At 37.2% G+C, this 15,432-nt stretch overlaps 1 protein-coding gene, 1 long non-coding RNA gene and 1 pseudogene across 5 annotated transcripts in view; 1 reads left to right on the forward strand and 2 right to left on the reverse strand.

Annotated features, from left to right (window-relative positions):
• The window catches only part of LOC141579365 (uncharacterized), a 441,343-nt gene that overhangs the window by 215,766 nt on the left and 210,145 nt on the right, over window positions 1-15,432 (forward strand). The window contains exon 4 of one of the 4 annotated variants that reach the window (XR_012510569.1): window positions 6,013-6,293. The exons of the other annotated variants lie outside the window; for them this stretch is intronic. This is a non-coding gene — a long non-coding RNA (uncharacterized LOC141579365). The remainder of the gene's footprint in view (window positions 1-6,012; window positions 6,294-15,432) is intronic. 4 annotated transcript variants of the gene reach the window in all.
• On the reverse strand, window positions 3,326-4,450 carry LOC105068511 (olfactory receptor 6C2-like; annotated as a pseudogene).
• On the reverse strand, window positions 12,994-13,932 carry LOC105068510 (olfactory receptor 6C2-like). The gene has a single exon (XM_010954391.2). The coding sequence runs from the start codon at window positions 13,930-13,932 to the stop codon at window positions 12,994-12,996; it is 939 nt and encodes a 312-aa protein (XP_010952693.1).

The following is a 15,432-nucleotide window of genomic DNA, read 5'->3' on the forward strand; positions in this document are numbered from 1 at the left end:
AAATATTGTCAATGGACTTTCGTTTGCATGTATTCTTTCTTCATCCAAGTTACTAAATGTTCTTATTAGGTTTATTAGTTTCCTGTTAGATTTTATTGTTTTCTAAGTATATAATAACTTTATCAGAAAGAAAATATTGTATTTCATTCTAATTAAGTATCTGTCATTATTTTAAGTACTTTTATGTATTTTATGAAAAATGTTAGTGATTAAAATATGCACAATTTTAAGAAGGCACATCTACCTTTCAAAGATGTAAAAACTTGAAAAATACAGCTTTCATAATTTCTAACTATATAATTTCGTAGCTTCATTTTGATAATAATCCCAACTGTTTTATTTATCTTACTGCCTTTTCAAGATGGCAATTGAATGTTGAATATCAATAATGAAAGTGAGTATCCCCCTTTTTTGTTTGTTTCTTGATTTTAATTAAGGTGAATACAGGACACAATAAAATTTAAAAATTTTTATTTCCTTAGAAATTTTAATATTGTTTTAGTAATTCATCATATTCTTATTTTCTTTTAAATTTATTGGGAGAGATTAATGATTCTTTTCCAGTGATCATTTAATCAATTAATCAAAATCCATATATAAATTTCCTCTTTTGTTTTGTTGTTACAACAAAATTTGGCTATATTTCATATATATGGATATGTACACACAAATATATATACACATTTCTATATCTGTATACATTTCTCTATACCATTATCATTTGTTTATCCATTATCTATCTCTACTCCTATATTATTGAAGTAAATCTTGATCATAGTATAAGTTTTGACTATTTTTTAAGATTCTATGTGAATAGTCTACCTATATTCATCAGTGAATTTACTTAATCATATATCTTATAATGTCTTCAGACTTTGGTGAAATACTAAGACATTTTCATAAAACTCAATAAAGAGAATTTTTTTTTTTTGTATTTGTATGGTTAAAATCTTAGTGAGATTATGGCTGGACCTGGAGATTGTAATTCTAAGTGAAGTAAGCCAGAAAGAGAAAGAAAAATACCATATGGTGTCACTGATGTATGGAATCTAAGAAAAACAAGACACAAATGAACTTATTTACAGAACGGAAACAGACTCACAGACGTACAAAGCAAACTTACCAGGATGAAAGGGGGTGAGAAGTGATAAATTGGGAATTCGAGAGTTGCAGATACTAACTACTATATATAAAATAGATATACAAGAAGTTTATCCTGTATAGCACAGGTAACTGTATGCAATATCTTATAGTAACTTATAATGAAAAAGAATATGAAAAAGAATATATATGTGTATATGTATGATTGAAATATTATTCTGTACACCAGATCTTGACACATTATAAACTGACTATACTTCAATTAAAAAAATAATAGAAAAAAAAGATTTGGTGCAGTTAAAATAATGCTATGCTTTTGGTTAACAAGTTGGTCGTTGTCAGAATGCTAATACATAATATATAATTTCGATTCACTCTAAAAGAATCTTGATCAGAATGTGGAGTCTCTGTTTCAGCTTAAAAGAAGATTTTTCTCTGTTTCTTTGTTTTTTGTTATGGATTAGTGTGCTTTCTCCAATGAACCATGGTATGTATTACATAGAAGACTACATATAAACTTCCCTCCCTTGTCCTCCTTCTACATTCATCCATCCTTCTTGTCATCTTTCTAGTATACTGAAGACACAATAGACAAAACAGAATTATGAAATATAGGGGAAGCATATTGCCTGTGGAAGATGGATAGCAAACCTGGCTCCCTCCCTTTCTGTTCATGCCATCTGCAATGTGTCTCTCTAGCTCCTTCTATGCTTAAGTAATTTTATTTTTCTCCCTGAATCTTGGCTAATTGAATGTGTGTAATAGAAAGGATATTGTGCCTACGATCTGGAGTCCTTGCATGCTTCCACTCTCCCCTGGAGCCCCATGGTCTTACCATGGGAACTATGGTTAAGCTAGCAGATAAAGCACTGTTTGGAAGAGAATCTAGTTATCGTAGTAAGGAGTCATTCAGCTTATAAATTTGTGAATGAGGACTTACTAGACAGCAAGACCCAGTCATCCATAGTGACAATCTTGTGACCAAACCAGCCGCGATCAGCTGATGTCTGCTGAAATGGGCAGAAACACCCAGTTGACCCAGAAACTCAAGTTTTAAACCACCGATTTGGGGATGATTTGTTATCTCATAATAACTAACTGTAGAATGTGACAGGTGCCTATACAAGGGGTTCCAAACAGGCCAAGAGTACTAAGAGGGCTAGGGATGGATTCAGGGAAGAAAATCTTTGTAAGAGGTGACACCTTGAGCACAAGTCTAGAAATGAATGTCAAAAACATTCCAGTCTGGACCATGGAGGTTTATGGTGAGAAATGTGAAAGATGGTAAGGAATAAAATAACCAAATGTAGAAAATCCTTCTTTGAGAAATATTAGTGAAGGTCATACCTTATGTTTTTTCCAGTGTTGAAGATAATCTTTGATGAAACAATTATGATTTCATATTGGATTCCTTGTCTGTAACCCAAGGCTTCCATGTATTTTGCTAGTTTAATTTTCTTGATGTCTAGGACTATTATTTGCTGAGATTTGCTGGCTCCTGTTGGCTTAATTTAGATATATTTAGGACTTGCATTATATTATGTATTCAGCACTAGTCTTGCTTTGTCATCATAAAGATGGTTTCATTGGCTCAGTAGATTTTATCAGAACACTGCCACCTGGTTGATGAATTAATGTAGAGGCTGTGCTCTTTCACTTTAGAGAATCCAGTGAATCTAAATTCTAAATCTTTGGTCTTTACAGTTTCTTTTACAAGGTAGACGTGGATTTCCAGGTGTCTAAACTCATATGTTTTCCTCTCCAGTATTAAAATCCATTCCTTTTTGCTCAAACTAACTCATTTTTTTGAAAAAAATCTTATTCCTATTTGAGAAAAATAATTGTAATTGTATATATGCTTTTTTTGACATTTGCTTTTTTTAAAAAAAGCAATGGATATTATTGCTCCATTATTTTTCTGTAGTTCAAGGGTTCATTTTTGTTTCTACATAAGATTTAATAATGCTTCTATTGATCAGAGTCGGGTTATAGTTTAGGTAAGTTCCTGTTCCTGGAAATCTAATTTCATGTTCTCTTGATAGGAGATGTCATCTTGGAGAAAGTTTGTTTTCAACAAGAGTTGAAAACACTCAACTTGCTTATTTCAAGAATCATTGAAATGATGATTTGGGGTCCAAAATTCAATAATAATAGTGGTACAAGCATGTTAATATAAGCAGACAAAAGACAAGGGTACAATAGTTAAGAACTGTTATGACCTTAAGGCTCACTGCTCTTTTTACGTTTTATGCTTAATTTCAACATTCCATTACTTCTCTGAGATCAATGAAATTCTTTTGATTAAGTCTGTAAAAGCTTGTTTCACTTGCTTGTTCCTTAGAGTATAAATAAATGGGTTTAACATGGGGGCAATGGAAGTAGTAAGCAGAAACACACACTTGTTAATTACTACTTCATCCTTTGCTGAAGGTTTGATATAGATGAAGATACAACTGCCATAGGTGATAGAAACCACAATCATGTGAGAAGAGCAGGTAGAAAAGGCCTTCCTCCTTTGCTGGGCAGAAGGGAACTTTATGATGGTCTTGATGATGTATATATAGGACATAACTACACACAGAAGTGTCATGACGTCGGTCAACACAGCAAGGGCAACAACCATCTGTTATATGAACCATGTGTCTGAACTAGCGAGCTTTAGCATAGGAGAAGCATCACAGAGAAAATGGTCAATAATGTTATAGTCACAGAATTCCAGGTTTAAGCCCAGGCAAACTGGTGGAAATATGACCCCAAACCCTGCTATCCAGCAGCAGATAACAAGCCATCCACAGACTCTGCTGTTCATGATAGTTGCATAATGTAAGGGTTTGCAGATGGCCACATAGCGGTCATAGGACATGATGGCCAGGAGGAAAAATCCTGCTGTTCCAAAAAGGAAGACAAAAATAGTTGGGCAACACAAGCATTATAGGAAATAGTCTTGTCCCCAGTTGATAAGCTGTATAAGAATCTGGGAATGCAGACGGTGGTGAATAAGGTTTCTAAAAAGGAGAAGTTTTTGAGGAAAAAGTACATGGCAGTTTTAAGGTGAGAATCTACTAAAGTGAGTATAATGATGATCAGATTCCCAGTTATACTCAATGTGTAGGAGACAAACAGAAATATAAAAATCAGAATCTGCATTTGAGGATCATCTGTCAGTCCCAGAAGTATGAATGTGGGTAATGTACAGTTTCTCATTGCTTACTTGTACTTCTCAAACTCCTCACAAACTCAAGTGACACTGAATTGAGAAAACTTGTATGAAATAATGAGGCCATAGCCTTTGGGTAAAAAAAATCCAATCAATGTAAGGAATAGTCATTTTCTTCCTTGAGTTGCTAATGACCCACCCAAACTCTGGAATTCTCAGTTTTTCTGATGTGCATTATAGGTCTTAAGATTATGTTCTTCTGAAATAAGTTTGTACTGCAATCCATTATTTTCACCGTCTTGCATGCTCTCACATGTCTGTTTTTCAATTAATCTAAATTCTTCCATTTATTTTCTGAAATATATTTGGCTATAGAATTAGGAAGGATCATCTGTGTGGTACAGTTTTGTGGATATTATAATGTCCTTTTGCTCCTAATAATTCTTCACCAATCATAAGGCTGAATGAACTTACAAATTGCCTGAAGTGTTGGTTCCCGTTAAATGCAAATAAGTGGCTGAGTTTGACATTTTATACAGAGCCTATAGGCCATGTGTGCAGTATATGAACATTTGCTTCTACTGCAACGACCAAAGAGGTTATTTCACTGTAATTTGCTTTTGGTATCAGACTTATTCGAGTAACAGCCATTGCTTTCCAGTTTTGCTATTTATCTCTAAGTTTCCACATCAGTAACAGACTTTCCCTCTATTTTCATTCTGATAGAACATAGTGTTTGATAAGTACTATATAAACAACTTACACACTACAGCATTGGGTAAAGAAATTATTGGCTATACGCGGGGAAAAAAAAACCCTGAAAAATTTAACCTCAATTATTTGTCCTTTCAAGGTCATAAAAGACAAGGGGAGACAGGGTGAGACACAGGTTGACCGAGACCAAGTAGACATGCCAATTCCTTGTCAAGTTGTCACTCGAATTGCATCCTGCAACAGAAAAATGACGTTAGTCGAAAAGCTGGGAAAATTCAAATAGAGCCTGTATTTAGTTAAATTAATTTACTTTATCTGATTTTTTCCAAAAAAACCCTTGGCTCCTCGGAGATCCCCCCCAAGTCAAAGTGGCAAGTGCTCTCCTCTAAGCGCCTCCGGGAACTCGCAGACAGCAGCGAGGGCGGCAAGCGCGCTGCGCATGCTCAGTCCTCCGGGGCTGGGATCTCCAGTAAAGATGCGGCCTCGGCGCCGCCGAGCCGGCGGGGGGCACCAGAGAGCGCGCGAGACTTGGGGCTGCAGCTGTGGCGGCGTTGGCGGCGTTTGAGCCGCCTTTCCCGGCCTGGCCACGGCCTAGAGCCACCCTAAAATCTGTTCTTTAGTTATTAGAATTTGTATACAGTGTTGATAATTGCGCTAGGATTATGCGGGATGCTAACATTAGGGAGAGCTGGATGAAGGATACCTGGGAACTGCACTATTTTTACAACTCTTCAGTAAGTATAAAATTATTTTATAATTTAAAATTTACCGGAAAAGAAAAAATAACAAAAGAAAGAAAACCAAAAAACCAAACAGCAGTTGCTGAGCACTTTCCATCTGCTAGGCGGCATGTTGGGGCAAGTCTTCCCATGGACAATTTGGTATATGTGTACGCCCCTCCAGTCGTCTGTGCTGCTTCAGCCAAATTTTTGTGGTGATACGGATTTTTCTATCTATAAGTATGTAGGATATCATTTGAAAATAACATTTACAGTTGAAATTATGGATTCATATTGATTAGCAATACCTCAATTGCCTAGGTTTTGTTAACTAAAAATGAGAATTGTAACTTCGATCAGGAAGAACCGAAGTGCTTGGAGTTTTTGCCCCAGAGAGAATACCTCGTGTGATGATGATGTCAGTATTTTGAACGGAAAGTCACCTCTCAGACAGCTCTTCGGAATGCTTCCCTCAGAGAGGGGCACTCACTTTCCACAAACCAGACCAACATGGCTACGAGTGCGAGTGGCGTCTGTTTCCGGTCACAACTCTGTCCTCGGAGCTTCCCACCCCTGTCCTCACCTTCGCTTGACCAAAACGGGTATGTTTTCCAAGTTTTGGCTTAGTGTCATTTCCTGAGAAAAAGTTTCTTGAAACTTCGTTGTCTAAGTTATCAGCTTCTCCTCTTTGCCCTGCTAGCACATTGTGCTTATCTCTTTGTTACCACGAAATAGGTGACAGTAATTTTGTTGAGGTTGGGCTGTGCCTTTGTTCATTGAGATGCCACGGCAGCTAGCTAGCCCTGTTCAAAGTGTATCAAGAGCGCAATGAATGTGTTTATTGTAAGATTCATAAATTTTCTGTGTACTCTTCTGACTCAGAACAAGCAGTCTGTTTCCTCATTTAGTGAAATTACCATTCTCTTTTATGTTGCATTCTTTAATGTAAGTATGTAATCCCAGATGGGGGTATGCATTTTTTTCCTACCAAGAGTCAATTAGATTCTTTTGTGTTTTAGCTTTATTCAGGTATAGTTGATATAAAAAAAATTGCACGTACATAGTATATATGCTATATGTAGTCTCTGTTGTCTATTCTCATTTTTTTTTTTAAACAAGCTCTTTAAAATATAAAAATCATTCTCTGCTCTCTGGCAGTACAAAAAAAGGCTACATGTCAGATATGGTCCTACACTAAAAAAAAGTCATTTGAAATTTTTTGCATGGATCAAAAAGTATTATATATTTGGTCTTTTCTCTGACTATTTCCATAGCTGCTAACTCACATATTTCCTATCCTTCAGTCATTGTCTGGTTACCTTGTCATTTTACTACATTGCTGAATCAAAAGACATTTGCCTAGCGGTCTCAGTTAAATGGTTACATAGAGCTTCACTTGGCTGCTTCAAATAATTCCATTCCAAATAATTAGGAAAGTCAGATATCAGCTCCCACTTTGTACCTAGTCTGATAGTTTGGCCTAAAGAGGTTATAGAAAAGCAGAATAAGGGAAGAACAGGGAACGGTTTGCCCACAAGTTACCCTCCCATCTCCACACCAGGTTAAAGGTCATAAAGGGACAGCACAGCATTTCCCATGGTAGTAGAGAAATGAACTGTATCTGCAGCCCAGATACCTCCCCTCAGTTCTCATCACCACAGCTCCAGACATCTAACTAATGCCCAAGCACCTCAGTCAGCCTGAATGTACTGGGGATAGTATTTTTTCTTCCAAAAATACCACTATTTTCTTCAGTCATTCATATTCCACATTAAGAACACTGGCATGAAATTAATTGACATTGGTAACGATACAGAGATTAAAAAATTGAGTTTCCATTGAAATGTGAAAGACTATTAGAAGATGGGGCCACCAATTGATAAAACATCAGCAAAAAAGCCATTCAATGGAGATAAAGTTTACATATTTTGTACAGAGTTTTTGTTTAAAATGAAGGTGAGGTTATGGCAGAGAATACCTAGGCGTGTCCCTCTAAAATTCCACTATGTGTAGATGACCTTTATTGTATTGATGCATAAAAACAGCTTATCTGTGACTGTCCGATTACTTGCCACTCATGTTGAAAAGCCACACTTCATTAGTGATTGTTAAAACCTTTCCTAAAATATTAAAATAACAAATCATATCATTATTTTGGTATAGACACTTTCCTCAGAAAAAAACATCATTCTAGAGTTCAAAAAAGGAAAAGAAAATATAAAAACTACTTCTCTGATCATCATAACCTCAGATGTTTGCTGAACTCCCAAGTTGCAAAGGGTGAAAAAGTCATACAGGAATCTCTTCTGGTGGAGAGAGGTGGGTGGGCTCTGTGCATTCTTAGGAACACAGATTCCACAGATTCACAGAAAGCTCCGCAGTTGGAGAATTTTCATTGTCTTCCACCTCCCACACAAGATGAAGATTTTTTCAGCAGAAAGCCTGCTTCCTTTTGGGCCCAGGAAATCTGTTCTTTACTCTGTAACTACACAGCTAACATAAATAAGGATCTCTGTCTGTTGGGAAAGTTGATACTCTGATGTTTTTGGCAGAGGGACGTATTTCTAAATGATAGAATTTCCCTTTTAAAAGAATTGACACAATTTTCAGTTCAGTGAAACAAACGAAGATGTCCTTGGTGGTTCTGTCTTTGACATTACTGATGAATCTCTTGTGTAATAGGACTTTGGGTAGAGAGAATGCAGAACTGAGGAAAATGTCCTCAGAGACACATGTGTAAATAACATTAGCATCAGAAGCAGGCCAGGCATGCAGTAAAAAGTCAGATTACAAGGCAGTGATTTGCTATGATTTTGATATCATGTTAGGCATTTTTAAAATGATAAATTTATCCAATTTATTATTCCTGTAAAAAGTTCCCAGCCATAAATTATTCGTATTTTTTTCTGCTCCATTCTCTCTTTTCTTCTGGGATTCAAATTACAGATATGATAGACTGTAACATTGCACCATAGGTCCCAGCATCTCTGTAAATTAAAAACAGTTTCTATTTCTCTTTTATAAGGATTACAGAATTTGTTGTTCTAATTTCAAAATCATTTCCTTTCTCTTCTGTAATCTCTATTCTATAATTAAGCCAAAACTGTGACTTTTTTCTGAAACATAATGTATTTTTCATTTTAAACATTTTCCTTTTAAAACTGTGTTTTTTTCTCTTTCTCTTCTGAGAAATCTTAACTTTTATCTTTCTTTATCTCATAAAGCACAATTGTGTAGACTGATTTAAAGTCCTTCTATAATTCTACATAATATCTGAGTCATCCTGGACTTTGTACCTACAGATTGTCATTTCTTTTGGGATGGGTCACATTTTACCCATTCTTTCTATCTCCAGTAATTCTGGATTATATCCTGCACACTGAATATTACAGAACTTAAACTCTGTGTTCTGTTATATTCATCTGGAAAATGTGAATGATTTAAGTTGGCTATAAACCTCACAGGGTTTCCCAACTTCAAAAACTACGACTACAAGCTGATTCTTACCTTCTGTAGTGTTGGTTGAAATCTCAGTTTAGTATTTTAAGCCTTTGCTAAAAGAGTTTTTCTTTTGTTGTTGTTTGAACCATGGGTATGTGGTTCAGCGTTCATCCTGAAATGTGTGAATGCTTATATACATAATAAAGGTGAGCGCTTCTCTGACTCTCTCCAGAATTCCTACATCTGTCTCAGACCTGCCCAGATACTTTCCCATGTATTCTGTTATTTTATAGAATATTCTATAAATGTCAGTTATTTCCTGTTGGTTGATGGTTTATGGTGATCTTTTATATCCTTGCTGATTTTCTGCCTAGAAGTTCTGTTACTGAGTGAGGAGTATTTAAGTTTTCAGCTGTAACTGTAGATTTGTCTAGTCTTCATTTGTCATGTCAGTTTTTGCTGCAGATATCTGAAGTTCTGTTTTAGGTGCTCTGTTAGTTTGCTAGGGCCTCCATAACAACGCAACATAACCTGGTGGATTAAAACAACAGAAATGCATTGTCTAACAGTTCTGGTTGCCAGAATTCCAAAATCAAGGCATTGGTAGGTTGGTTTCTTCTGAGCATTCCAAGGAAGAATCTCCTCCATGCCTCTCTCCTAGCTTATGGTGCAGTCAGTATCCTTGATGCTCCATCACTGCAGTTTCAGCCCTCTAATTTCTGCCTCCACTGTCACCATGCTGTCTTCTTCCTCTATGTCTCTGCTTTCATATCATCTTCTCATTGTTTGTGTCTGTCTCTGTATCCAAATTTACCCTTTTTATAAGAACATCTTGTATTGGAACAGAGCCCATCCTGATGACCTGATCTTAACTTGGTAGGAGGTGGGGCTGAAGAAGGAGGGGTTAGGGCCAGAGCCAGGTGTGAAATAGGGCTTCTCTTCTGCTCAGTGGCCATCACCTTTTTACTGGGGGCTGGGTCAGGCCCCAGGTTCCTGGAGGTCTGAGGGTTGGGTCGGAGCTGACATTGTTCACTTTAAGTTTGTGCTCTTTCCCCCTTCATCCCAGAGTGTGTGAGATTTTGCATGTGTCCTTTAAGAGCAGAGTCTCTGTTTCCTGCAGCCCTCCATCTGTCCCATAGGCAAGCCTAGCTGGCCTTCAAAGCTAGATATTCTGGGAGCTCATCTTGGTGCAGGATCTCCAGATTGGGAACCTTGTTGTGAGGCTCAGGCCTCTAGCCCCTTGGGGAGAACATCTGCAGTTGTGATTATCCTCCTGTTACTTGTGGGTCACCTTCCAGGGCTGTGTGTCTTGACTATACATGGCCTCTGCCTCTCCTACCATGAGTTTCTTCTTTATATCTTGAGATCTCTCTCTCTCTCTCTCTCTCTCTCTCTCTCTCTCTCTCTCTCTGTGTGTGTGTGTGTGTGTGTGTGTGTGTGTAGGGGGGGGGGGGGAGGGAGAGAAGGAAAATCATAAAGAGGATTGGATGCCAGGGTGGCTGCCAAGCCATTTTTTTATGAAGTGATGAAAATCTTTAAGAGATGGGGATACAAATCTTACCAATGAAACTCAAAGTAAATTAACAGAGCCTCCAAAGAAGTACGCAAGTGGAAAAACAGGGAACACAATGCACAATGGAAATTAGCAAAATGTTCTATTCCCTCATCCAATGGAAGAAGTTTGAGTATAGGTGAGCAAGATAAAGTCTTTCCATTGCTGAAAAGCCTTCACATGCTCATATGGTCACCTGGGCAGAAATTCATTCATTCTCAGATGAACTCAAGACCACTGACTCATGTGGGTAACAAGTAGCCAGAGGCAATGATCAGATGATCAAAGATTCCAAAGCCATTTTTTAAAAGATCTAGAATATTTTATGAAGAAATAGCAGCACAAGCTTAATGAATCTTGACTAGTGTGGATTCTTGGAATGAGTAAAAAGGGATTAGTTCATTAACTTTAGGCCCTACTGAATAGAACAAATTATTTAGATTAATGATTCAAGGGGCTGCAAAGGTCTGTGAGCAGACATTACCCGGTGTGCTATTGATGGTATTGTTGTAGTGGGTAAAGGCAGAGTTTGTGCAGGCCCACCCTGAAAGTGGTAATTCCTCCGTTCCCTCTTTGACCCACAATTGAAATACTCCTTTTGATGTGGGGATATTGCACATGCAGACCACCTTAGACAAAATTTATGATGACCAGAAAGACAGACCTGAGTTAATATTGTTAGTTCAGACCATGACAGTTGTTGTAATAGATGAGTTCCCAATCTTGTGCATCTTTTATCAATTTATTCTCAGAATATTAAATTAATATTCAGGAAGCTGTACTTGAATTCTCAGTTGTCTCATGAGGTAAAAAATACCTTTGATGGAAACAAACAAGATTGATGTTATCCAAGGGAGTGATCAGTCAAAGGGAAGAAGTGAAAAGATGGGGTCAAAGTGGTAGTTGGCTAAATCAATAAGTTGTTTAGACAACTTTTGGAGAGTATGAAAAAGATGAATTATCAGGATTAACCAAAAGAATTAATTGTGAAATACCAATTGTAGGATGTGAGAAAGCCACTTTAGCTCCACATGGACATCTTAAAATGCTCATTCAGATTTCTTCAATTTATTTTAGCCTGAAAGATTATGATTGGCAAATTTTTGTACAGGGGGCTAAGTTTAGTCCCTCAGTTAGGCTTATGGAAACTGAAAGAGATTGGCTGAGGGACCAACATCTACTTGCACGAAAACCTTGAGGGTCTCTTGAATGTATTTCTTCTGATAAAGTTACTTTCGTGCTACCAGTGTACATAAAGGGTCAAGAAAAATTAAGTATTGCATAGACATGTTACATGCAGTGGACTCATTGAAAATTGGAAAGGGCCGTTTAAACACTAGCTATTTAAAAGAAGTGGTTGGCAAACATTGAAGGCTAGAATTTTATTTAAATAATTGCCTCCTCACAGTGAAATGAGAGGAAGTAATACAGGCACTTCCCTGGAAAGGTTTATAGGATCAGTAGATAAGAAAGCGGGTGGCTAGTACTACAGCTTCACAACTTTTTATATATTATTTTAAATACAAATTTTCCTCACATAGTCACATAAATTTATGTGTGTCTGAGGAGGAGGATGCCAGTAGTCAACCAAAATATCCATACCACCAAATTTAGCAGCATGTACCTGAAATGATACTTCGGGTGGGTCGTAATTTCAGCCTTGTACCCAGTGTAGCGCTAACTGTGAACATGGCCCCCTTACTAGGTGGCAGGAATAGTTCTGTGATACTTTACCTGTCGAATTTGGTGACAACTCCCTGCACAGAGGGCAGAGGGGAAGCATTACCAAGCTTGCTGTGACTGCCTGTCCTTTAGGTAAAGACTATAGAGGTACTGGAAAACCAAGCTCATTCATCATCAAAGTGAAGCTGACAAAGTCATTTCAACATGGACATCTGGAAGATAGAAGAGGGAAAACAGAGGGTGGCTGCCATGTTGGGTATTTTTATAGACCCAATCTAAAAATGGTGCACAGCACTTCCACACCCATTCTGTTAGCTGTAACAGAGGCTGCATAGCCACACTGAGCAGCATGTCAGAAAAATGTGGTGTAGCTTATTTCCAGCAGGTAACAACTGATATGTTTGGCAAATAGCAGTTTCTGCCAGATGGTGAGAGTACGCATCCTGAGTTTAGTTTCAGTGAAGAATAAAAGATGGAATAGTCAGGGTTCACAGTAAGCAAGTTTAAAAAGAAAATTATACAATGTCAATATGACTGGAGAATAAATTTTATAGGGACAAACAGTATCAGAAGCTTCAGGTTTTGTGCCAGATCATCTAATTAAGATTCACTGACTCATTTTTCCTTTACATTTTTGAGAGGAATACAGTTTTCTTAATTGAGTCAAGAAAAGCTTGCTTCACTTGTTTATTTCTCAGTGTGTAAATAAAGGGGTTCAACATTGGTGAAATAGAAGTAATGAGGAGCGAAATTCCTTTATTAATAGCTACCTCGTCCTTGGCTGACGGTTTGACATAAATGAAGATGCAGCTGCCATATGTGATGGAAACAACAATCATGTGGGAAGAACAAGTGGAGAAGGCCTTCTTCCTTTGCTGGGCAGAGGGAAACCTTAGAATAGTCCTGATGATATAAATGTAGGAAAGAACGACACCCATGAGAGTGATAATGAAGGTCAGCACCGCACACACTATGACCATCTGTTCTATCAGCCATGTGTCTGAGCAGGAGATCTTCAGGATAGGAGAAGCATCACAGCAGAAGTGATCAATGACATTCGAATCACAGAATTCCAAGCCCAAACCCAGACTGATTGGTGGGAGTATGATGATCAATGCTGCTAACCAACAGAGGAGGAGGAAGTTCTTGCAGACTCTGCTGTTCATGGTGGTTGTGTAATGCAGGGGTTTGCAGATGGCCACATAGCGGTCATAGGACATGGTGGCCAGGAGGAAAAACTCTGTTACTGCAAAGAGGTCTGTAAAAAACAGTTGACTGGCACAAGCATTATAGGTGATAGACTTGTCCCTGGATGATATGCTGTACAAGAATCTGGGCACACAAGCAGTTGTGAATGAAATTTCTAAGAAGGAGAAATTTTGGAGGAAAAGGTACATAGGTGTTTTGAGGTGGGAATCCATCAGAGTGAGGGTGATGATGGTTAGGTTTCCAGATACACTCAACATGTAGGAAAGAAATAGAAAGATGAAAAGCAGAATTTTCAGTTGAGTGTCATCCGTCAGCCCCAGCAAGATGAAGGTTGTTATTGTGGTTTGGTTTTTCATCCTCGATGGTTGTCTCTTGCCCCTTCTGCTTGAAACAATAAGACTTTGTATGAGGAACTCCAGAGTCCAGGTCAGTTTCTAACCTCAGGCGAAGTAAATCTGAGAGTGATTCCTGTACAATTGGTTAGTGGAGAAGCAAGCACGCAGCACATGACAATGTTTCATCACCTCTTTGTGTCACAGAAACTGACTATTCATTTTAAAATCATTATTTCGTACTGCTGCTTCTAATAAAGTACAACTTAGTTTGGTGTCAGTTCAGCATATCTTGTAAATATTATTGGAAAAAAATGTCTCTTTCAGTAAGTTGCTTTTGGGTCAACAAATCTACTTTCCCCCAATTTCTTATTTTCAAACATGCTTCTAGCAGAGAAGTACCCCCCAAATGGTCTTTGTTAAGATGCTGGCATTAAAGTTACGTGTGTGTTATTATTAAACTGGCAGTGAGTACTTATCACATAGTCTATCCTGTTTCAGCGTATCCAGTCCAGCTTCTCAGAAGTGTGTTTAGGACTTTTTTACTGGATATATTTTCTTAAAGATTCATTTAAATGCGCTACAGTCCAAACACTTTGAGGTTTCCCTCATAGAAAATTTATTTCAAATGTATGTATTTAGTATTTGTAATATATATCCTTGATTATATTTTCCGCCTACTGTAAGAATAGAGTATGTTACATATTTTTATACTTCCTAGGATATCCTTGTTCCTCAAAGAATTTCTCCCCAGTTTACAAGCTGAATTCTGGGATTGTATTCTTGGGTGGATTGCTTTGTTTTTGATTCCTTTGACAGGGAAAATCCTAGTGTACTCTAACTAGCTTCTGCAGTTTCATATTCTCTAGATCTTGAGAGCTTGCTTCTCTTTTCCCACCAAAGGGTTCTCATTCAGAACAGCTTTTTGGTATTAAAATTCTAAATTGAATTCTATTATTTCTTTCTAACCACATTTGATAATGATGTATTTTCACTCATTGTATGTTTTGTAATGTGTTTGCTTCAAAATTTATTACAGAGAAGAAAGGGAACGTTAGGAGTATATTTATAGAGCCGAAGAGCCCTGATTTTTAAAAATTCAATTAATTAATTAATTGTTGTATATTTATATTTTTATTGAAGTATAGTTAGTTTACAATGTTGTATCAATTTCTGGTTTACAGCATAATGCTTCAGTCATACATGAACATACATATATTTGTTTTCATATTCTTTTTCACCATAAGTTACTATAAGACATTGGATATAGTTCCCTGTGCTATACAGTATAGACTTGTTTATCTATTTTATATATATTAGTTAGTATCTGCAAACCTCAAACTCCCAATTTATCCCTTCCCACCCCCTGTCTCCCTGGGAACCATAAGTGTGTTTTCTATGTCTGTGAGTCTGTTTCTGTTTTGTAGTAAGTTTGCCTTTTTTTTAAAGATTCTCTGTATAAGTGATATCATATGATATTTTTATTTCTCTTTCTGGCTTTCTTCACTTGGAATGACAATCTCC

Source organism: Camelus bactrianus, chromosome 12 (assembly GCF_048773025.1).
Source record: "Camelus bactrianus isolate YW-2024 breed Bactrian camel chromosome 12, ASM4877302v1, whole genome shotgun sequence".
NCBI lineage: Eukaryota > Metazoa > Chordata > Mammalia > Artiodactyla > Camelidae > Camelus > Camelus bactrianus.